The sequence below is a fragment of the Topomyia yanbarensis genome, chromosome 3 (assembly GCF_030247195.1).
Source record: "Topomyia yanbarensis strain Yona2022 chromosome 3, ASM3024719v1, whole genome shotgun sequence".
Lineage (NCBI taxonomy): Eukaryota > Metazoa > Arthropoda > Insecta > Diptera > Culicidae > Topomyia > Topomyia yanbarensis.
In genome coordinates this window covers 303,473,855-303,498,597 of record NC_080672.1, presented here as the reverse complement: position 1 = coordinate 303,498,597, position 24,743 = coordinate 303,473,855, and the positions used below count along the sequence as shown (strand labels likewise).

At 42.3% G+C, this 24,743-nt stretch overlaps 1 protein-coding gene across 2 annotated transcripts; it reads right to left on the bottom strand.

Annotated features, from left to right (window-relative positions):
• LOC131689415 (FAS-associated factor 1) lies at nt 1-24,244 on the bottom strand. Of its 2 annotated transcripts, XM_058974483.1 has the most exons (14): nt 24,085-24,244; nt 23,792-24,016; nt 23,458-23,526; nt 23,147-23,402; nt 23,032-23,070; nt 22,662-22,888; nt 22,495-22,598; nt 22,089-22,436; nt 3,280-3,404; nt 3,072-3,217; nt 2,854-3,008; nt 2,658-2,794; nt 2,119-2,594; nt 1-588 (listed from the first exon to the last, which is right to left on the bottom strand). In XM_058974483.1, the coding sequence occupies exons 2-14, from the start codon at nt 23,828-23,830 to the stop codon at nt 508-510; spliced, it is 2,202 nt and encodes a 733-aa protein (XP_058830466.1). In that variant the 5' UTR covers nt 23,831-24,016; nt 24,085-24,244; the 3' UTR covers nt 1-507. The 2 variants fall into 2 exon arrangements, with proteins under 2 accessions (XP_058830466.1, XP_058830467.1); XM_058974484.1 differs by lacking the exon at nt 23,032-23,070.
• Nucleotides 24,245-24,743: the final 499 nt, after the last annotated feature.

The following is a 24,743-nucleotide window of genomic DNA, read 5'->3' as shown; positions in this document are numbered from 1 at the left end:
TATGTTGAGGATCTCTTTCTTTATTTTTTGTTTCACGCCTGTTGGGCATGGTAATTGTTTACTTCATCTATACAAATTACTCATTGTTTCATCGTATCTCTGCACTCCTTCGGTATATAAGAATAGGTTTTAGGCTTGAATTTTGTTCTGTTGTTTGTAACAAAAATCATAGCTTGTAGTACGAATAGAAACAATACAGACGCCGAAATGTAATAAATTCAAATAATTTTCAAAGCCAAACGTCACAAAATAAATAAATTATTGCAGTGAGAAAATTTAGAAAAATATCAAACCACGTTTATAAACCAATATCGCTAATTCTCTGTTCAGATCAAAAACGAAATGGAAACTTAATAAGATACTTGATGGAGAACGCGCCGTAGTATGTGTGGTTGTGGTGAGTGACCTCGAAGAAAATGAATTAGGCATCAGCACTATATACCTCCCATATGGTAGTGTTTGTAGTAGACAAAGAAGACAACGGTCTGCTTGGGATGCAAGATGGAATCATCGCTCCTCCAGAATAACCGTTTCCTGGGGGTATAGCTTCAACTGCTGCAGCGTTTCGTCTAAATTTAGAACCGTGAGCTGTAAGAGAAGAAATAACCGTTAGTCCTTTAGTTACATCCGGGGTTTACTAAAACGTTGGTAATCTAAACTGTGATTCTCAAGTACAAGCAATTCAGACCTGATAAACGATGAAATAGGTACCATCAAAGTATGTATTAAAGTTTGAAAACAACTGAACCGTAGTGGTATCGGTCTGTTAGAACGAATAGGTTATTGACCCGAATGAGTCATTACGTAAAAGTGGCTATGTTATGTCCGAGTCCTTTGGAATCTCGGTGATGGGCTCTCTTGTCTATTGTTCAATATCGCTTTGGAAGGTATGATAAAAGGAGCGAGAATTTACATGAATAGTACGAATTTCCGAAAATATGCGAAGGTTTTCGGCTTCACCAACAACGTTGTTATTGTGGCACGTTACTTTGAGAGGATGGTGGATACATACATCCGACAGAAGGTTGAAGCAAAGTGGTTTGGATGGCCCAAAAACGCGTCAAAATACAAAATACATGATGCCAAGAGGTTCGAAGAAATAAAAATTTTACCACATACCGAGAATATCAATTGATAACAACGATGTCGATGTGGTTAATGAGCTCATAGCTCATGGTTAACAGCCGATTATGAAATTAGCACAAAAATTCAGAGACGTATTCGTACTACCGCACAAAGTTAACCAACTGCAAACTCATTAGACCGGTTGCCTTGTGCGGTCCCGAAACCTGGACTGTGCTGAGGAAGGACCAACGAGCCCTTATTGTTTTCCAACGGAAGACGAACAAGGTGGATCGACCTAGTTTAAAGATCCCTGAGAAGTCTTCGTGCCATGCGAGGCTGTGACAAATCTGCATGGACCGAGTAAACTTGATACGACTAAAATTAGTCCAGGTGTTTGCGTTTCGACTTCGTCTCTTCAGAACAACGGCACTTGACCAATGCGCCGGGGTGACGCTAAGTCCAAAATTGGAAACACTACTTGTGCACACACCAGACGACTTCTACCTTACGATTTCCCGTAGGTGAAGATATTCTATTTGCTGATGAGACCTCCTTAGGGAGTAATATAGTATTTGCTAGCATTCGCCTGCTTAACTGAAAACAAAATTCGATTTCAGTAGGTCTCATCAGCAAACAGACACCTACGGGACATTGTAAGGTAGAAGTCGTTTAGTGTGTTCACAAGTAGTGTTTCCAATTTTGGACTTAGCGTCAACCCGGTGCATTGGTCAAGTGTCGTGGTTCTGAAGAGACGAAATCGAAACGCAAACACTTGGATTAATTATAGTTAGATTTTGTGCCCTTCATGAATAAAAACGGTTTTAAAACAATTTTATCCTTAGGGAGTAATATAGCATTTGAAACGACTTCTTGGGCATCACGGTTTTAGACTGATAATCTATCAAATCATGGATTGCTTTTTGGAGACGATTTTGTCACGATAACTTTGAAACTTTTCAAATTGGGGCCTGACGCTCTGGGTGACATAATACGTAAAAATACCTAATTTTTAATAGACAAGTAATTCATGAGATGTGTAAAATCTATACTTACATCTCTTCGAGGCCAGCTGGAGATCACCTTATACTCATCGATCAGAAAGCCTTCCCCGGTGATAAAGTTCAACAGGATCCGCAGCGGGGTGTCAAGGGTGAAACGCCGCTCAATCATCGGGCCCGCCGGTGGTCTAATTCTAATTTTGGTTATATTCTCCCCGGATATCTGCTCCGGCTCGGGAGGGACGGTGATTCGAGCATTCGTTCGAATTAGTTCTCGTTTTGCTTCGGCATCGGCCCGCTCGGATTCCAGCCGGCGGCGTTCAGTTTGCATCATCAGTTCCTTCTGGCGTTTCGCCTCCTGTTTAGCTCGATCGGCTTCTAAACTTTCTCGGTAGGCAGCATCCTGTTCAAGTTTCACCTGCTCCCGAGCGGTTCGTTCATTCTCCTCGCGCAGTTCAATTTTAAGCTGCTCACTGTACATATCGGCCGCTTCCATCAGCTGTGATAGTAAATCATCAACACTAACATTACCTAAAATTGCAACCGTTAATTACGGTCATCTGGTGCATTAGAGGAAAAAGAATGCCAACTTACCATAGATCACTTGGAAAACCTCACATTGACTGCGATTTTTCGATATCACAAGAATGGCCGGTAACCGATCAGTTGGAATGTTCCGAACTGTTATCGAGGCGGTCATGCCTACACAAGCCGATATTGACGACAAAAACCTACCAAAAAATGTTAATTACTCCCGAGGCGGATAAAAAACGTGATTACAAGTACATACATATTTTTATTACTCTCGAATGTCAGATCCCAACCGTAAAGGACGTAGTGATCTAGCAGCATTTGGATGATACTTTCGCATGCAAGCAATTGGCCACAGAAAACATTCGTTAGCACACTACCGTCATGGTGCAAATAGATTGCCATCAGTTTCCGCTAGAGTAGAAAAAAGAACGTAAAAATTTTATGATATCGATATGGAATTCCGAGATAACTCACATCCCGAGCAGACGGACGGCAAGCTTCTTTCAATGCATCTTCTAGACTACCCTGAAAGAACATCGGATGTTGCGGCCCATATCGTTCTACAAAGTTTTCTACGAACTGTATGCTGCCGATAGTTTCGTCATCAACGTTATCCGGAACTGTAAATAAGAGTCGGGTTGGATTTACCGGCGTCCCGTAGAAAATCTCAACAAAAACTTACTCAAATGTTTCAAATGACTGTTGATGGGCGTCTCTGTGAAAATGTCGTCATCGTTGTTAAAATCTGAGGCATCCTCGAACTCTTCGCCGCTACTCTCCGAGTCAATGATGATGGGTATGCTGTCGCTGTGGAAGGAAAATGATAATGTAAGATGTACTTGTCCGATAAAATTCCTTATTGTTTCAGGTGCAGACGTTAACATAATTGGAAGAAAAGATTGGGAGCAGTTGCAAATGGAATGTAAAATGGGCCTATTTACGATCCTTCAGATAAACTTTTCTGAAAATACGAACCTTAAAGCTTATGCAGCGAAGTAGTCGTTAGGTACATGTAGAATGCGCTTTTAATTCAGTCATTACAGTGGTTGGCACAAATAATCCGGCTGTACAATCTGATTTCTGAGTAGTACCGAACGGAGAAAGATCACTCCTAGAAACGATTACATCAAGTGATATGAATCTCCTCATAGTAGGTCCGTTTATTAATAATTGCGAAAATGCGGATGAAACGAAAACATTTCCCAAGATGCCAGGGGTGAGGGTCAGATTCAGTATAGATCCATCTGTCCCTCCGGAGTGTAATGTTTATTTTAACATTCCCGCTGCATTCCGAGAAGCAGCAAGGCCCCGACTCCAGGATATGGAAACACGAGGTATCATTGAAGAGGTGACCCTTAGCACCAAAATGGATTTGTGGGATGTCAGTGGTAGTAAAGAGGAGAGGCGACTTCAGCATGCGAGGTCCCAATGAGGCTACAAAACAAGAAATTAGTCAGACTATTGCTTTGCACGAAATGAAGGTAAAATTACACGGTTCAAAATTCTTCACCAAGCTGGACTGGACTTAGCCAGTGCTTATTATCATCTCGAGTTAGCAAAGGACTCCCGCGAGCTAACAACGTTTCTCACTGAGGATGGAATGTACCGCTTCACACGTCTCATGTTCGGAGTTAACTGCGCTCCGGAGATTTTGCAGCGTGAGAACGTTTCTAGGTGTGAATTTGACAAGGAAGCATACAATTCCTCGGACATCGGTTTGATGAGAATGACTTTCATATTGGAGATGCAAAAATACGTCACGTATCAAAACTCCGGGAACCCTCAAGGACATCTGAACTACAAAGTTTTTGGGGTTGGCAGGTTTCCTCAGTCCGTATATACAGAATTTCACGAACCTAACTCGCTCCCAATGGGAAGTGGCAACAACAAAGTCTTGGACTTAGGGACCTCGTCAATCGGAAGCCTTCTACACCACAAAACAGAAAATTATTCATTGTACGACCTTTTTGGGATATTTTTCGGATGCGGACAAAACAGTATAGTGTACTGATGCCTTAACGATTGCGCCGGGACCGCACAGGAGAGTAGGAACGGAACTCCTCGAATAATTTTTTTTGCTTCGAAAGCACTAATACCCACAGAGAAGCCTTGGATGCTGTTTGGACAGTCGAATATTTTCTTATTATTTGCTGGGACGACACTTCACTCTACAACCAGATGCTAAAGGAATTACCTTCATGCTTAATCGTTCGAGAGAGGATTCTAAAAGAGCACTCACTAGAGCCGATGGCTGAGCCTTACGGCTTACCCCATATGACTATGTGGTTGAGTTTGTCGAAGGAAGGTTCAACATAGCCGATCCAGCGTCACGCATGTATGATGGACACGATGGAGCTTTCAATGAAACAATAAGTTCATGGGAGATCGCAAAACTAGAGGCTAATGCTGTTGGTTTCTTGACAGAAGGAATTAAAAAAGCAACTGTAATGGACAGCACCCTAACTCAAGTATCGTTAGCCTTGGAAACCGGAGCTTGGGCAAAGCCTTTAGGGAAATGAAGTATTGGCTGACAATCCTTACACCATGGACGGGTTAATAACCAAGGAAGGACGTGTGGTTATTCCAAAAGCTCTTCGCCATAAGGCTCTGCAAGTAGCTCACGACGTTCATCCGATTGCTGGGAAGCTAGAAACTATACTCAGAGAGCATGTGTGGTGGAAACTCAGAGAGCGTGGAATGGCGAAGGATGCTGGGGAGTGGATGAAATCTTGTCAATAATGTGCCACCAACGGAAATCCTGAAAGACAACCCGCTATGCAACGTAAATTTGCCCCCAAAAATATATGGAAAATAATCGCCCTCGATTTCAACGGATCATACTCAAGGTTCCGTTGAATATACATACTAGTATTAGTTGAGTAGAGATCTAGATACATAATTGCCCACCCGGTGAAATCGACCAGCTTTGAACATACAAGAAGTGTATTGGAAGAAATATTTTACAGACGGATTTCTTAAGGACACCAAGACCGATAATGGCCCGCCCTTAAATGGTCAAGAATTTTCCTCAATACTATGCTGATCGGGGGATTAAGACCATTTACTCGACCCCGCTGTTTCAGCAGCACCCTCTCAGATTTTAATGACACTTTCTGTACATGAAGACTTTGTCACAAAAATCCACTTTGCAAAGTTTTGTTTTTCCAAAATTTATCTAGACTGTCTTTTGAAAAGGGTCAAACTTTTTTTACCAATTATTTTCAAATGGCTATAGTCTAAAAATGACAAATCCTACAAAATATGTTGTAGGGGTGATTTTCACAAAATTAGTTGAATTTTTGAATAAAAATAATGAAATTTTTTTTCATCGACACATAAACTAAAAAAAATCGATTTTAAAAATTTAAATTTACAAACAAAAACCCATCTTTGATTTGGATGAAATTTTGTTCCAAGATAGGTAATTATGTTCCCTACCTACCGTCAAAAATTCAAGTTGGACACTGTCAAGGAAAAAAGATATTTGTAAAAAACTTTTTCTTGTCCAAACTGAATTTTTTTCAGTGTATTTTTATCAAAAACTAAACCAATGAAAGTCAATCACCTCAGAATTCAATTTCCAAACTGCTAGTTGCCTGACTCATAGCAAATTTGATTTATTTATTTATTGTCGTCAAACAAGAGTAGACCGTTTTGTTACAACGATAAAATATAGTATACACTTAAAACATAAAATACTAATAACTAAACTAAACACTATCTGGTTTACATAGCACTACTTTAGGATGTTCTTTATAAGCGAATAGAATTGAAATATTTTTTTAATTTGCTTTTTGTCATTGTTAAGTCAATAGCTTCGCAGTGCTTGTTGTAAGTTGCCATCATCTGATTTAATGGTCCAAACTTGGCATAATTTGTACGATAATTGTTTGTTATAAATGTATTTCGGATTCGTAACTGCCGGGAAGGTATATAAAAATTTAGTTTAGATAGAAGTTCGACTGAATCAATACGACACGAAATTATATCGTTTAGAAATGAAACCATTGCATATTCTCGGCGCTCTTTTAGTGTTTGGATGTTAATGAGCATACAGCGAGCTTTATAAGATGGGAGAGGAAATCGTGTCCAACCTATTTTGCGAAGTGCAAACAATAAAAATTGCCTTTGTACTGATTCTATTCTTTCTTCATGTGTGATTGAGAAAGGTGACCAAACTATGCTACAATATTCCAGTATTGACCTTACATACGAGATGTATAATGTTTTAATTGTATATGGATCATTAAAATTGTAACTAAAACGCTTTATAAATCCAAGCATGTTATTTGCTCTATTGATGATTGTGTTGTAATGGTCAATGAATGTTAATTTTGAATCTAGAATGACTCCCAAATCTTTAACTCTTTCGCACTTTTGTACCACTTGATTTCCTAGAGTGATTGAAATGTCAGGTGTATTTCGTTTCCTACTAAAAGTTATTGCATTACATTTTTTTACGTTTAGTTGCAGAAGGCTTTTGTTACACCAGAGGTAAAACATATGTATTTCTTCCTGTAATATCTTTATGTCTTGCTCGTTCCTAATTTCTAAAAAGAGCTTCATGTCGTCGGCATAGATAAGAACTTTTATGTTTTTGAGAATGTATGATATGTCGTTTACGAATAAAATGAACAAAAGAGGGCCTAGATGGGAGCCTTGAGGAACTCCTGATGTGACTTGAATGGGATTCGATTTCTTCCCTTTAAATCTAACTATTTGTTGACGGTTAGTTAAATATGATTCGAGCCATTTGAGAAGACCTGATTCAATTCCTAATTTTTTCAGTTTGAATAATAGCAAGGGTATGTCGATACGATCAAATGCCTTGCTAAAGTCCGTGTAAAGAGCTTCAGTGTAGTTTCCATTCTCCATTGCAATCAATGAGTAGTTAACGAATTCTAGTAAATTTGTATTAGTTGAACGTCCTTTGAAGAACCCATGCTGCATGTTAGTAATTCTGTTTTTGATTTGATTGAATAGTTTTTCGTTAACGATTGCTTCAAAGAGTTTAGGCATACATGACATAATGGCAATTCCACGGTAGTTACATATGTCAGATTTTTTGCCACTTTTAAAAATGGGTACCAGGTACGAGCTTTTCCATAAATTGGGGAAAATGCCAGATTCAAGCGACATGTTAAAAAGCCAAAACAGAGGAGCTGTGAGTTCCAACGCTAAGTTCTTCATAAATACGGGTGGGATCCCGTCAGGTCCAGAACCTTTGGAGGCATCTAGTTTGTTTAGAGCCTCCATAATATCTTGCACACTGACATGATTGACGCCAATGTCTGTGGTGAATTCTGGGAAGAAACCGAAATATTCGCGATCACGATCTTCTTCAGAAAATGTGGTATAGATGTCTTGAAAGAAGGTTGCGAAAAGATTGCAGATTTGTTCCGCGTTGACACCGACATTTTCTTTAAGTTTAATTTTTGAAGGGAAGTTTTCCGATTTTAAATTATTTTTAACATGATTAAAGAAATTTTTTGGGCAAGATTTTATTTGAAGTTCGGTTTTTGAGTTATACTCTTCAAATGCTATTTTAATGGATAGGTTTAGTTGATCGCAAATGTCCAAATAGTTAAATAAGTTCCTTTCATTTCTGATTTTTTTATACTTTTTGTGGGCCTTTTGTTTACGATTTTTTAAATTTTTAATTTGCTCGTTATACCAAACTGGATATTTTGTGTTGCCTTGTCGCCTAATTTTTTTCAGTGGTACTTGTTCAACTATTATATCAAACAATTTTGTGTAAAAGACGTCTACTGAATTTTCGATACTTGTTTCATTTCTAAACAACGTTTGCCAATCTATACTGCTTAGTCTTTGTTTTATGTTGTCAAAATTTGCCAATTGAAATTGAAAGGCCTCTTCGTACTCGCAGTCATCGGGTCTTTTGTTATCATGTACAAATACAGAAAACTCTATTGCTGTATGAAACGCTTCATTTTTCCATAGTGGAGTTAATGATTCGGTGACACAGAAGTCTTCAAGAATGTTTGTGAATAATAAATCTAAATAACAGTTTTGCTGATTTCTAACATGATTAATTTGGTTAAGTCCTAAACTTGCAGTTTTGTCAAATATGGCCTGCAGAGTTTCGTTATCCCCAACGACTGGAAGTAGAATGCTTTCATTTTCAGTGTCTGGAAAGAAGTCAATGCTTCGTTGATTGAAGTCACCATAAATATGAACTTTTACCTCTGGGGGTAGCTTGGTTATAATGTCTTCGGCAATAAGAAAAAACTTTTCAAATGTATCTTTGCGGGCATTATTTGGGGGGAAGTACACAGAGGCAAATATATGTGTTTCACCTGCCAGATGGGTTTTAACCCACACATGCTCAAATTCTTTAAATTTCCTTGTAGTAATGATTTCTGCATTAAATTTTGATGTAATTGCTATTAAAACTCCCCCTCCTGACTTCTTTTCAGACATATGAATGTCTCGGTCAGCTCTAAACACATTGTAGCTGTTCCCGAAAACTTCTTCACTTCTAACACTTTCGTCCCAACTAGTTTCTGTAGCCAAAATAATTGTATAGGAGCTACTTAAAATATTCTTGTGAATTTCATTCATTTTCGATGCACTTTTCATTCTATTAAAATTTTGACAGTAAATTAAAATTTCTACAGACGACTCTACTTGAGGAATCGAGATTACCTCTTTTTGTTGTCGTTCACATGGCGTCGAATCTTGGCAAACTGCGGTGTCCTCGTCATTTCCTTCTTCTAGGGAATGCGTCAATGTCGTCGAAAACACGAATGTTGAGAATGGCACGCCTTACACAAAGCTGTTGACAAGCGCTCCGATGTTGGGTGCATTTGCATCGTCGACCGTGGTAAATCATCCACTGGATAGGGATTCAATGTCGGTCCTCTTTGAAACTGAATTGTTGGCCTATAGTTCGTGGGGGGTCCTGAGAAATGATCTTTTGCAGCCGCAAGAAGCACTCTATCCGGTGGCAGGAAACTATTGTTGTAGTGACTACTCGTATGGTTTTTGTTATAGTGGGTGTTGCCGGCCCTAAATGTGATTCTGCGATTGGTATTACTCGTATGGTTACTATTAACTGGCTGTCGTGAGTGGCGCGCTGCTTGCTCTTGATCAGGTCGAGGAAAATTTGTGGTGCTTTTGTTTTTTTCATTAACGTTATTATTATTATTTCGCCTCGATCTTTTTTTACGTCTTCTAGCCTTTTCGGCCTGTTTTTGCTGGTTCAGGTTTCTTAATTTGCGTGCATCGTAATCGCTCCAGTCTGCTTTCCATACTTTCCTTGTACCCAAAAAGCGCCAACCTGAGTTATCGATATTTTTGTCGTTATTTAATTCGGCTTCCAGACTGGGGCATGAATCAAGCGATGATGTAGCGTTTTGACTTGCCGTTATGTTTGATGAAAGCGCCTTAAGTTCGTCGAGGATATCAATAGTTAGCGCAGAATTTGTGAAGTTTTGACTGGTGGATATGTTCGCTGACAGAGACTTAAGCTCGTCAAGAATATCAATCCCCAGCGTCGGGTTTGACGTCATAGTAATACTAGCCGCTGTGTCCAGAGACAGTTGATTAAGCTGGTTTATTTCATCATTCATGGTGCGCAGTTCAGCTGATAGCTCTGACGTTACCGTTTTCAGCGTGCTATAGACATTATTTTTCGTTGTCGTCATTGCTGTATCGAATAGCGAGGTAATGTGATTTTTAATGGCAACAACACTTCCAGTCAAACTGCTGTTTTTGTTTATTGCTATCAATTCCTGTTTTATTGTTGTAAGCAAAATTTCTAGGCCATCGATCGCTTCGTGAACTATGTTAGGCTTCTCCAGTTGAAACGCGAGCCGGTGCATTACTTCCGTATTGGCTTGCAGTTGTGATTCCAGAAGTTGTTGTTGTTCAATAAGCCCTTTGAACTCAATCTTGGCCTGCATCAATTCTTGACATGATTCACAGCACGGTAATAGATACGAGTTGATGTCTACCCTCTTGTCCTTCTTCCGCAGTGATCCCCTCGGAACAGTCACTCCAATGCAAGCGGCGTGGAATTTTCTTGGGCAACCTATACACGTCCACATAACTGTATCGGCGGAAGTGTCGAAAGTGCAAATTTCGCAACTCATTATGATTGATGTACACACACACACACACGAAAAGCTGAATTAATAAAAAAACTAAATGAAATATCGCGCACGGCACCTGGATCGAACGATAAAAGCGTGCGAACTTGACGACTTGTTGTGAACTTATTGAGGGCAAAGATAAGCCATAATATATTATCGATATATGCGAGATGTAAGTAAATACCACTTGGCCGTGCACGAAAAAATATCTTGTCTATGTACCCGCCCGGGAAGTAGAGATTGATGGTATAGTCTCCAATAGGGGCCTTAATTGCGAAGTATGGGTTTTGCTCCTTCTAGAACCCTTTGCTTCAGCCAGTGAAAAGTCTGGTTCCCAAGCAATTGCGTTCAGGAAAAATCAAGGAGTATATTTTCCATCAGCCTCAATTCGAACCTTTCGCCGAATCTGCTTTTTTACACTTTAATCTTTTGGACGGAGCTAGTCTACCTGTTCGCCTTTTTGTGCCGCGAAGCATGAACTGCTATCGAGGCAAACAATTGAGCCTACAGCGACTTATTGTAGAAACAAGGCACGCTGTGAAAAATGCGTAGAGAAGAGAATCGTGGAAAGTTTTCCTACCAAAAACGAAGAAAACAACAGTGACTCCAAGTAACATTTTGCAGAAGCTCCAAAAAAAATTTTAAATTGGAAAGGAAAACCCCAGTGAAAGCCAGTAAAAATAACAAAAAACAATAAACCAAATCCATAAAACCGATAAACTAACCAGTCGGCCTAATAAAAAAACTAGTGCCTAGGAAAAAAAGTAAATAGAAATAGAAACCCAGAAGAGAGGTTATGTGCGGAAAAACATTGAAAAGTGAAGAAAAAAATCGAATGATAAATGAAAAATAATTTTAAGAAGATTAAGTAGAATAAGTGTAAATATATAAGCTCAGATCTAAAAATAAAGATGAGAAAACCGAAACCCAGTAGGGAGGGTATGTGCAGAAAACCAGTTTGGAAAAAGTGAAAAAGAAAATCAAAAGTTTATAGTTTTAAGAAAAATAAGTGCAAATAAATAAAGCTTAGATCTAAACATAAAAACGAAAATGATTTCACGAGCAACACGGTCGGCCAGTGCCTCCCAAACGGCTGGGTAAATGGATACCAACCAACACCTCAGTTCGGAAAGAAGCCGTAGGAACTAAAGGCACGAAGACGATTCAGCAGGCACTATCCGAAGTGGCATTCCTCGAACCTCTCGACTTCGAGAAGGAGATACCCAACCACCCGGTCGTGATCGGAAAAATACTGACAAAAGAAGAGTTAACCAAGCAAAAGGACATAGTCAAACTAGGGCGACAGCGGTTCAAGAACCTTCTAGAGCGGAAGGAAATATACCCTCTGTTGGAAAAAATCCAATTCGATAAATACAATATGAAACTATTGGCACCAGTTTCGATATTGCAAACGATTTGCTTCGTTAAAGGAGTTCCCAAGGAATACGACGAAGAGGAAATTCAGAACAACCTATACGCAAGTGCACAGATCGTCAAGGTTGAGAGGATCAAACGCCAGGCCCTGTCGGAATCAGGAGAGCAGTTGATACCGACAAACAACATCAAGGTCGCAGTCAAAGGTGGAAAAGTTCCAGACTCCATTCGGTTGTACGACTGTCCACTGAGAGTGGAGCTGTATGTTTCCAGTGAAACAGTGCCAGAGCTGCTGGAGGTTGGGACACTCGCAGAAGGTCTGCAGAGGAGGAAACAAATGCGAAAAATGCTCGTAGGACCATCCAAAAGAGACCCCTTGCGAGAAGAGCATCAAATGCATAAACTGTGGCGGAAAACACCAATCCAACGACAGACAATGCAAGGAGGGCAAACGGAGGGAAAAATTCTCAGCACTAGAACGGAGAAGAAACCCTATGCCGAAGCAGAATCGTACTTCCCGAAACTGACCAACGGGGACATCGAGTCAGAAGAGAAATTTCCTAGTATGGAAGACACCGAAGCGCAGGAGGCAAGACAGGCAGCGAAGAGATCTGGTAACAGAACTCAGAGAGGAATAAAAGCAAACCGGAACACCATGAACGACTGGGCTCACCTACCGGTAAACAATGAAGAGCAGGGATACAACACAATCGTGGTCGAAACCGTACTAGCAAGAGTAAGAGAGGACCTAATCAGACAGCTAAGATTAAGAACGTGGCTTAAACCACTGTTGGAGCTGAGGAACGAATTAGCCAGTCGAATACAGGGGGAAAGGAATTCCATAGATACAGGCCAGCTTATCGTGTACATCTTCGGAAAGATTAACGGAATAATCGACCACAATGCGGAATCTCGACAAGGAGAACACAGAATAGACCAGGGAAATAAAAATGGCCAGTAAAATCGCAATTCTACAGCGCAATATCCAAAGCTTAAGACCTACCGAAACAAAAGAATTGTACACGTTTTTAATGGAGAACAAAATTACAATCGCACTGCTTCAAGAAATCTGGCTGAAGGAGGATGAGCTGTTCCGGCTAAAAATTTTCGAACTAGTATCCAAAAGAAGACAAAACGGATACGGGGGAGTTGGAATTCTGATAAAGCAAGGCATTGAAGCCAAAGCTATAAAAATCCCGGATTTCTCCATCCTGGAAGCCGTAGGAGTAAAAATTATCATCGGAAAAGAACCAATCAGCCTGTTATCAATGTACATGCCAGTATGCACTATTAACAAAGCTGGCGAAGATCTGAAAAAGCTACTCAAATGGCTGAAGCAATTAGAAGGGGAGATTGTACTAGGAGCAGATTTGAATGCCCACCATAACAGTTGGAGCCCAGAATTCCCGAAGTGTCCCAGAGGAAAGCTACTTAACCAGCTGATCGTGGATTCTGACATGATCCTTCTAAACGACGGAAAGTCCACAATGAGCCTGGCCCCAGGCAAGAGAGAATCAGCGATAGACCTGACGTCGGTAACGGGAGGAATAGCCAGAAAACCGGCATGAATGTTCTGGATGAAGAATTCGGTAGCGCACATCTATCGATAAGAATTGGCGTAGGAGATGAAATACCGCTGATAGAAAAAACCACAAAAAGAGTCAACCAGAACAACGTGATAACCCTACTGAACGAGATCAGACCGCAATACTTGTACCACACGAAGGAAATGCAGGAAATCTTCGAAGAGATGATAGAAAAGGCATCCTATGTGGTAAAAAAAACAAGAAAGGAAACTATCTGAAAAGATGGTGGTCTGAAGAGCTCTCAAAACTCTACGCTATTAAGAGAGAGGCACTGAGGAAATACAACAGAAATAAAGCGGAGAGAAACTATCTGGAGCTCCAGAAAAAAACGAGCTGCTTTCAAAAAGAAATTTTGGAGAATTAAAAGAGCATACGTAAAAGAACTCTCGGAGAAAATTGATGAGAGCACGCCCCCGAAACAAGCCTGGAACATAGTAAAGAGAATAGATATGTCACTGACAGGAGAAAGCAAAAAGTCCAGAACACTGAGCGAGGAAGCGGGATCCCAATTTATGGAACACTATTTCGGAGGAAAAATCGTATCGTTAAGCTGCCCAGTCGTTTAAACGGAAAGGGGTTTGAAAGATTTTGAAACTACGCTGAAAGACATGGAGATTCTAAAGAGCTTAAGAAAGAAGAAAATCAATCGACCCTCGATAGTCGAATAGATCGGATCGGTATTCTCTACCGCGAGTTTAATTTGTTTTCGATCGACCACTTGATACAAAATGGCTAGTAGTGTGAAGTATTCACTAGTTCCAAATGTGACCAGATTTTCTAACTCATCGAGAGTACCTAGGATCAAATTATATCCAAAGAACGCAATAGCTCCCTTTGCAATATACGTACAAGAAACTGAAACACCCATAAATGTGTTCCATCTTGCCGACATACTGCGTAGCAGATACCAATCGGTAGTGGAAGTGAGAAAGGTAACAAATCGAAAGGCCCAGATAACGCTAAATAGCCGGAAAGAAGCGAACGGTTTCATTTGAGGATCATCTCTACGATCATCATTTCACTTTTTTGCACCATCACACCGAGTTGAAGTTGTTGGTGTGATAGTCGATCCATACATTGAAACCACTGAGCTGACACAAGCATGTGTTGGTAAATTTAAACAAAAACACATGGGCACCGTCCCCATACTCAGGGTGGCCAGATAGAATTCCTTAATATCGGTAGGGTCACTAAAAGTTTATCGGTAGGCCGGGTTGTTGTCCCAAAAACGTAGTGTTGACATAGAATTGTAAAATACTGAAAACACAGATCTGAGACCAAATCCAACCCAAAAATGAATGTTGAGTAGGATGTGTCCAAAATCAATAGAAATCGGTAGTTTTCGGTAGGGATAACAAAATATCGGTAGTTTTCCCTTGGTCGTCTGGGAATCGGTAGGGAAGATCAAAATCGGTAGGACTACCGATAAATCGGTAGGTCTGGCCACTCTGCCCATACTTGAAACTAGTCGACTAGCTCGTTTTTCAAAAGCGGATAATTGCTTTGTTCCATCAAACAGCATACGAGTAACCTTTTCAGGAACAGTACTACCTGATTATGTCGAAATAAACCGTGTTTTGTTGCCAGTCCGATTATTTCAAACAAAACCAATGATATGCAAGATATGCAGTAAAATGGGGCATACGTTCAAAAACTGCAATCAAACAAAGAAACCCCCCATAAACATTCCTATAGGCCCGTTTCGCTGCAATCGATGCAAAGGTGAACATCAACTTCCATCTGAATGCTCTGTCTACATACAGAAATTACACAAGCTTCGAACTAGATCAAAATTATATAAAAAGGCATACCAACAAGCTAAAGCTTTAGCTGAAGAGAAAAATCAACCATGCAAACGGTCTAATTCCCATTATATCAGCTTCATCTGAATCCAAGACTATCAGAAAACCTAAAACAAAACCTTATGATCAACAATCATCATCCAATATTAGTAGATCAAAACCGAATATTCCATGCAACAATGACGAACAGCAGCTTTCGTCTATTTTCACGATAGCGCAGGTCATTGATGTCCTCTGCAATTCACTACAGGGGAACCCCAGCACGAAGATTTTGTATGCTCCAAAAGTAGGATTATTGATAGCTCCATAGTTGTTTTAATTTTACCAAATAGTGTAACTTACTAACACCTATACACAAACAGACATGTATATACTAACACGGCTCCGTAAAGTTTTATTAACATCGAGCCAGTTGCAAATAAACGAAATAAAAAGAAAGAAGAAAAACCACTCGGCACCTGGAGAGGACGGAATGTCGTACTACATACTCAAAGGCCTAAATATGGACCTGCAGGTGAAGGTAGTCGAAATGCTGTCGCAGGTTTTCTTGTCGCGGAGGATTCTGGAGAGATGAAGAATAACAACAATAAAACCGATCCCTAAACCAGGAACAGACCCTTCCCTCCCGAGCTCAAAGAGGCCAATTGCTCTTATGAACGTAAACCTGAAGCTGATTAACGCTGCAGTGAAGGACAGGCTAGTCTCAGTTGCAGAAATCAACAAGCTGATGCCGGAAACAACATTCGGGTTCAGGAGCAACTGCTCGGGAACCACATGCATAAATTTCGTGGTAAACGAAATCACAGAAGCGAGGAAACAAAATCTCGAATATCTGGTAGTGTTCTTAGATGTCTCAAAGACGTTCGACTCGGTCAATACGGAAATGCTGTTAAACACCATGGCGTAACAAGGGATCCCTGGAAAACTAATTTCATGGGTGTACAGCTATCCGAAGGAGAGAATCCTTGTCCTGAGCACGCAACAAGGGAAAATTTCGACTACAGTCAATCAGGGATTGGGTCGACAATGACTGGGCAGTGCGTAAGCCTCTCGTACCTGAAGGCATAAAATAGACCCCACTTGCGGTCCTTAGCTTCCTGCCCAGTAACTCCTAGCCCTGGCCTCCTCGTGGCGTCGACTGGGATACGAGTAACCTTAGTGAAGATCGGGTAACCAACCCCGGTGGGAACTTTGGTCGTATGCTGGCAGGGAAGGGGGGGTTACCCTTCTTCGGAAGGTGTAAACCTGTCCTGGTGCCCAGGTGGGACCTTAAGCAGTCCTGGCACGATGGCCCACCGGCGAGACAGGTGGTTGGCGTAGGCCCTATAAGCCACCCCTTAAAAAACCCACATAACGAACAATACAGAAGAGAATACGACCCAGAACAATCGGCAACGACCCAGGCGACGAATAAAGGATCACGATTGGAAACTCGGAACATGGAACTGCAGATCGCTCGGCTTCGCAGGATGTGACAGGATAATCTACAACGAGCTACACCCCCGCAACTTCGATATCGTGGCGCTGCAGGAACTTTGCTGGACGGGACAGAAGGTGTGGAAAAGCGGGCATCGAGCGGCTACCTTCTACCAGAGCTGTGGTACAACCAACGAGCTGGGAACCGGCTTCATAGTACTGGGCAAGATGCGCCAACGTGTGATCGGGTGGCAGCCGATCAACGCAAGGATGTGCAAGTTGAGGATCAAAGGCCGTTTCTTCAACTACAGCATCATGAACGTGCACTGCCCACACGAAGGGAGACCCGACGACGAGAAAGAAGCGTTCTACATGCAGCTGGAGCAGACATACGACGGTTGCCCTCTGCGAGACGTGAAAATTGTCATCGGCGACATGAACGCACAGGTAGGAAGGGAGGAAATGTACAGACCGGTGATCGGGCCTAACAGTCTGCATTCCGTATCAAATGACAACGGCCAACGATGTGTGAACTTCGCAGCCTCTCGTGGAATGGTAATCCGAAGCACCTTCTTCCCTCGCAAAGATATCCACAAAGTCACCTGGAGATCACCGGACCAAGTAACAAAAAATCAAATCGACCACGTTCTAATCGACGGTAGATTCTTCTCGGACATCACAAAAGTCCGCACTTATCGCAGTGCGAATATAGATTCGGACCACCACCTGGTTGCAGTATGCTTACGCTCAAAACTTTCGACAGTGCATAGCTCTCGTCGAAGCCGAACGCCGCGGCTAAACATCGAGCGACTACAAGATGGCAAAGTGGCTCAAGAATACGCGCAGCAGTTGGAAGTGGCACTACCAACGGAAGAGCAGCTAGGCGCAGTTGCCCTTGAAGATGGCTGGAGAGATATCCGATCCGCCATAGGTAGCACCGCAGCCACTGCACTAGGTACGGTGGGCCCGGACCGAAGAAGCGACTGGTACGACGGCGAATGCGAGCAGTTAGTCGAAGAGAAGAATGCAGCATGGGCGAGAATGCTGCAACACCGCACGAGGGCGAACGAGGCGCGATATAAACAGGCACGGAACAGGCAGAACTCGGTTTTCCGGACCAAAAAGCGCCAGCAGGAAGACCGAGATCGCGAAGCGATGGAGCAGCTGTACCGCGCTAAAGACACACGGAAATTCTACGAGAAGTTGAACCACTCGCGCAGGGGCCACGTACCACAGGCCGACATGTGCAGAGATACAAACGGGAATCTTCTCACGGACCAGTGTGAGGTGATCCAGAGGTGGCGGCAGCATTACGAAGAACACCTGAACGGCGATGCAGCAGACGACGAGGATGGCACGGTAACGCACCTGGGAGCACGCGCGGAAGACATTACACTACCGGCTCCGGATCTCCAAGAAATCCAGGAGGAGATTAGCCGGCTCAAAAATATTAAAGCCGCTGGGGTTGACCAAATACCAAGCGAGCTACTAAAACACGGTGGCGAGCCACTGGCTAAAGCGCTGCACTGGGTGATTACCAAGATTTGGGAGGAGGAGATTTTACCGGAGGAGTGGATGGAAGGTGTCGTGTGTCCTATCTACAAAAAGGGCGACAAGCTGGATTGCTGTAATTACCGAGCAATCACCCTGCTGAACGCCGCCTACAAGGTACTCTCCCAAATACTATGCCGTCGACTATCACCAATTGCAAGAGAGTTCGTGGGGCAGTACCAGGCGGGTTTCATGAGCGAACGATCTACCACGGACCAGGTGTTCGCTCTTCGTCAAGTACTGCAGAAATGCCGCGAGTACAATGTGCCCACACATCATTTGTTCATCGACTTCAAAGCCGCATACGACACTATCGATCGAGATCAGCTATGGCAGATTATGCACGAGTACGGATTCCCGGACAAACTGACGCGATTAGTGAAGGCGACGATGGATCGGGTGATGTGCGTAGTACGTGTCTCAGGGACGCTCTCGAGTCCCTTCGAATCACGCAGAGGGTTACGGCAAGGTGATGGTCTCTCGTGTCTGTTATTCAACATCGCGCTGGAAGGTGTAATAAGAAGAGCAGGGATCGACACGAGTGGTACGATTTTCACAAAGTCCGTTCAGCTACTTGGCTTCGCCGATGACGTTGATATTATTGCACGAAACTTTGAGAAGATGGAGGAAGCCTACATCAGACTGAAAAGAGAAGCCAAGCGCGTCGGACTTGCCATCAACACGTCGAAGACAAAGTATATGATAGGAAGAGGTTCACGAGAAGAGAATGAGAACCGCCCGCTTCGAGTTTGCATCGGTGGCGACGAAATCGAGGTGGTTGAAGAGTTCGTGTACTTGAGCTCACTGGTGACCGCCGACAATGATACCAGCAGAGAGATTCGTAGACGCATCGTGGCAGGAAATCGTGCTTACTTTGGCCTCCGCAAGACACTTCGGTCGAACAGAGTTCGCCGTCGTACGAAGTTGACCATCTACAAGACGCTGATTAGACCGGTAGTTCTCTACGGGCACGAGACCTGGACCATGCTCGTGGAGGACCAACGCGCACTTGGTGTCTTCGAACGGAAAGTGCTGCGTACCATCTACGGTGGAGTGCAGATGGAAGACGGCACATGGAGACGGCGAATGAACCATGAGTTGCATCAGCTGTTGGGGGAGCCGCCCATCTGTCATACCGCGAAAATCGGACGACTACGGTGGGCCGGGCACGTAGCCAGAATGTCGGACAATAGCCCGGTGAAAACGGTTCTCAATTGCAATCCGACCGGTACAAGAAGACGTGGCGCGCAGCGAGCACGATGGATCGACCAGGTGGAAGACGATTTGCGGACCCTTCGCAGATTGCGTGGCTGGCGACGCGCGGCCATGGACCGAGTGGAATGGAGGAATCTTTTGTATACGGCACAGGCCACTTCGGCCTTAAACTGTTAATAAATAAATAAAATCAATCAGGGATTGGGGCAGGGTTGCCTGCTGTCGCCAGTCCTCTTTAACCTCTATACTACAAGTCGTCATGATGAAAACGGAGATCCTTGGGCAATTCGCCGACGATTTTGACACAGATTCATCGCTTCCTAACAGAAGCAAAAATTCAAATTTAATTGCAAACAAGCAAAACCGACAACACTGCCATAACAATAGTCAGGCGAGATGGCCTTTCCTACTGTGGGTAGACTCCGCATGATCTCTCGACATATCCCGCATATAAATTTTCCTTGTATATTGTGAGAACATCTTCTAATGTGCATATAAATTTCCGAAATGGAAAAATCAGTTTCTCCTAAGCTTCCTCGTAAAGGCCTGAGAGTGTCCCTTGAAGGGTGCTGTTACAAAATCGAAGTAAGTGGTTCCTGGTCTCGGTAATCAAAATTAGCAGGAATTTCCGCTTGGGACATCAAAAACCCCAAGTGTCCCTATATTTCAGTTCCTACATTTTCATCCGTTTTACACAATGCATTTGCACTACGATCAAAGGTCAGACGAAACGAGTACCTGACACGAACAACCGTGAACAGTCCCTTACTTCGTGGTGGGATTGCTTAGAATTGTACGCGAAAGGGACTTTTGAACGTCGGATCGCCCGAACTTTTCCCAGTGTACGCGACGCTACAAATGCAAATGAAAAACTTGATGAAAGCTGAAAAACGCGATTATTGGTCAACGGATTAACGGACGGATCATCAGAGAAACAATGTTTCGTCTGGTGGCTAGGTCCTACGTTGTGTATTCGATTAATCCTGTGATACACGGAGCGTTCGTCACATGATGACAGCTATGCATCGCTTTTATGCTAATTATTATGATAGTTGTGGTGAGTGCAATCATAAAAGAGGCTGTGCTACCAACATTCTCTCCACAAAACTGATGGTTTTATATTTACCTATCAACGACCATGCCCACATCGTTACAGTTACAGGGGGCTCTCCGTTTGACGGAGTGGGGAAAGCACTATTTGTATTTCCTGGAGAGAACATGGGAGGAGTTCTTTCGCAGTGCTCCATTTCGGGTAAGGAGAAGGCGGACACTTGGATTAGACTGATAATGAGAAGGTAGACATTTAGGCATTAGAAGGTGATATTTATGAAAGATCGCGTAGCTTCTAACGAGTTTTTAAATATTTCTTCGCTCGAAAATTGGCAAATTTTGTGAAGCGGTGGAAGTTCCCAAAGGTATCAACAAACCTTGGTTCAATAAAATGGATGAGGGTCATGACTTCATTCGAGTGATATCTCGGGGCATGTACAATCATTATACGTAGAATGCCAATCTCCGGCGTATTGGGTTCGTGGAGAACGATCTCTGTGCTTGTGGTGGAGGTTATCGCGATATTAAACATGTTGTCTGTTCGTGCGCTAAGTATTCTAGTACCAGATCTCCGTTAAACGAATCGCTTCGGCCTCGTTCCAGTCCAATCCAAGATGCCAAATTCGTTACTGATGCTTTTTGCATGTATCAGGCAACTATCGATTGGGAAATTTGATTCTATGAAGATTATGACTTTCATTGGTTTAATTTTCGATAAAAATACACTGAAAAAAATGCAGTTTGGACAGGGAAAAGCTTTTTTCAAATAACTTTTTTTTCCTTGAAAGTGTTCAACTAGAATTTTTGACGGTAGGTAGGGAACATAATTACCTATATTGGAATTTCAACCAAATCAAACATGAGTTTTTTTGTAAATGGACTTTAATTTTTTAAAATCGATTTTTTTCAGTGTCGATGAAGAATTTTTTCAATATTTTTTTTTCAAAAATTTGACTAACTTTGTGAAAATCACTTCTACAACTTTTTTTGCAGGATTTATCATTTTTAGACTATGGCCATTTGAAAAAAGTTTGAACCTTTTCAAAAGACAGTCTAGATCATTTTTGGAAAAACAAAGTCTGCAAAGTGGCTTTTTGTGACAAAGTTCTCATGTACAAGTTTCATTGAAATCTGAGAGGGTGCTGCCAATTTAAATCTTTTGCTTGAGAAAATTGCAAAAAATAGTTTTGGTCGATGCTTAGTGCACGAAAATGACGGGATCAGCGGAACAAAGTGACCTTCAAAATGGTCTATGGTCGGGGCATCAACACACTACGACTTGAAACCAGTACCTCGGCACTACCAAACCTCGATAGTTTACTAGAGGCTGAGTTCATTTTCGGCTTCAAACCTCGTAAAAATTTATGCTAAATAGAAACTAACCTGTTATTGTACACATTTCTACTGCTACTGCTGGTACTGGTGCTGGCTGTGTTGGCAGCATTATTGTTGTTAGTAATCTTGGGCACTCCATCTTGGTCGGCCCGTTTCAGCACTAGGTTGTGTTCTCGCTCCACACCGGACTCAGCCAGCGTTGTACTGTTGGTGATATTTGTAGGCCAACCAGACCACACCTGATGCCGCACCGGGATGTCCGTGATCGTGTAGACGTCCGTTTTGATGGACAAAATGTTCTGATGGCCGGGAAACTCGAGCACCAGCAGATTTGCTTCCGGCTGGACGTTAATGTGCAGCGTATAAATCTGTTTATTCTGTGACGACAGTAGATCACTGGCGAAAGCGAAAATGTCAATTTGGCAGAACAAAGCACGCAGTTTATTAGACTTACGTTCCTCCCACGAAGCCCTCCACTGTCATGTCCGTCAAAATGAGATTAACTTCCTTGCCTATGTTGAGCGATTTGAGCACCGTTGTGGAACTTTGTACCCCCTTCTGTGGATTACGAAGAATTAAGATTACAATACATTCTATAATAAAAAAGTGTAGCATACATACCTGCTTACCTAGCTCCCAACCTTTAAGCGCCTGTCGACACACTGGAACAGCCGTTTTCTCGCAAATTTTGGTTTTCAAGTCGCCGACCGTTGCGTGATTCGATATGCTGATCAAGTGCAACTCGTTATTGAAATGAATCTTGAACACTACTTCGTGCGGTTTCGTGTCCAAGTAGTTAAGTGCACTGCGGAAGTCATTGGTGCTGCTAGATCGAGACGTCGATGCTCCTAAAATTTGTACAAATTGATTAGATTTACTAACAGCAATTCCATTGCGGATCCAAATGTGCAATCAATCTACAGGACAATGAATGATGCGTTTCTGATGAGCTGTACGATGAGTGTGTTAAACAAATTAACATCTTCTGTACCTGGCTCAATAAATCCAAAAGGGTCATCAAATGAAAAGTCTGTACCGCCAAAGAAGCAACAATTGTTGATTATTCAGCACAATTTCAACTAGATAAGCTAACACATCTAACTCACCAGCATCCAAACTTTGGTTATTGCTGGAAGCATCACTGCTCCCAACACCGAGTGCGTTTTTTATTGGAGATGATGGTGCCGTCATAAGCTCTTCCACGTTGGCCACGGCTTCCAGGTTGTTTAAATTGTTCGAGTAACTAGCAAATGCTGATCCCGACGCACCGCTGCCGCTGTTCAAATTAACAGAACCACCTCCTCCACCTGCTAATGCTCGTTGATCCTGTGGATCTTGAGGTAAGACCCGATGAATGGCAGCCTGCAAAAAAGTTACTAAATGAGCTGGATTCTACATAATTGATTCAGATACCAACCAAAAGATCCCAATTGCTCTCGTCCAGATGAAAGATAGCCTCAGCAACATCCTCGATTGCAGTTATGCTCTTGGAAAACAATAGAAAATATATAGTTAATACCTGTACGCAAAACGAAAACCTTTCTACCTATAGTATAAATGACAAGGAAATTATGTAGTTGAGACTTGTTCACATTTTTCACGCAGTGCATACACCCCCTCCCCAACGCAAATAAATTCTAACCTTTAAACAATAACTGCGAACAAAATCATCACATCGAAGGGCTCCCCGTTTGAGCACTTGACCCCAAAACAAAATCGCCGTAACGGTGGTCTCTTTGTTCTATGCTTACCTGAAAGTTGGCCAGAATTTCTTCCCTATTCTCGGACATAACTATTGCTTTTTACGTCAACGAAAATTATTGAAACACTTTCTTCCGCAGACACGAAAGTGACGGAGAAAGAGTAGACTTTACTCTGCGTGTATTTACTGTGCGATGACAGAAGTGCAATCTTCGCCTTCAATTTCGCGTTCTCATCGAATTTTGTCTTCGGAAATTTTCCACACTTTCGATCGTCTGCAAATTGAAACTTGGAATGGAACTCACTGGTTTTTAGCACTTTATCGTTTGAAATCGAAACTTACCCGATTTCTCGAGCGTAAAGTTTTAAAATTACGGCTTTGAACGCTTCTTTTGATCGCCAATTTCCTTTCTTTACTGGCATCGAACGAAACGAAACGAACTGTCCTGTCCTGATGATGATGGTTCAATTTCATACAAAGTACTCCATCTGTGCGCGAGAGGAAAGGAACATGATGATTTCACCAACACCATCACGTAACATTTGACAGCGACCGTGGGAAAATCGATCAAACGACGATGTCACATCGCCCAAGGTACATTGTATTGAACAGAAGGTAGGCTACGATTGACCCCTGAGTGTGTGTTAATGAATCCAGTCAACAGTCCGCGATGATTCCGTGTACCGTTGCCGTTCCGCTTCCGTTGCCATTGCGTTTGCGCCTTTTAGGCGGACCCTACACGTACAGAAATGTTGGCAGTAAACCAAATATTGATCAATATATTGATTGTGTGAAGGCATATTGAAAATATTGATCCTGTGCAATTCCAATAGCATTGAGGTACTGAAGCAGCCTTGTCAATATTTTCTTGTCTCGTGTAGGGTGCGCTTAACCCTCCGGGAGTCGCGCAAATGGCTCACTGAACGAGCAGCCGCAGCTGCTGCAAGACGGTTTCGCTAGAATTTCAGAGCAGCGTGCACTCGGTGCACTAGCGCGATTAC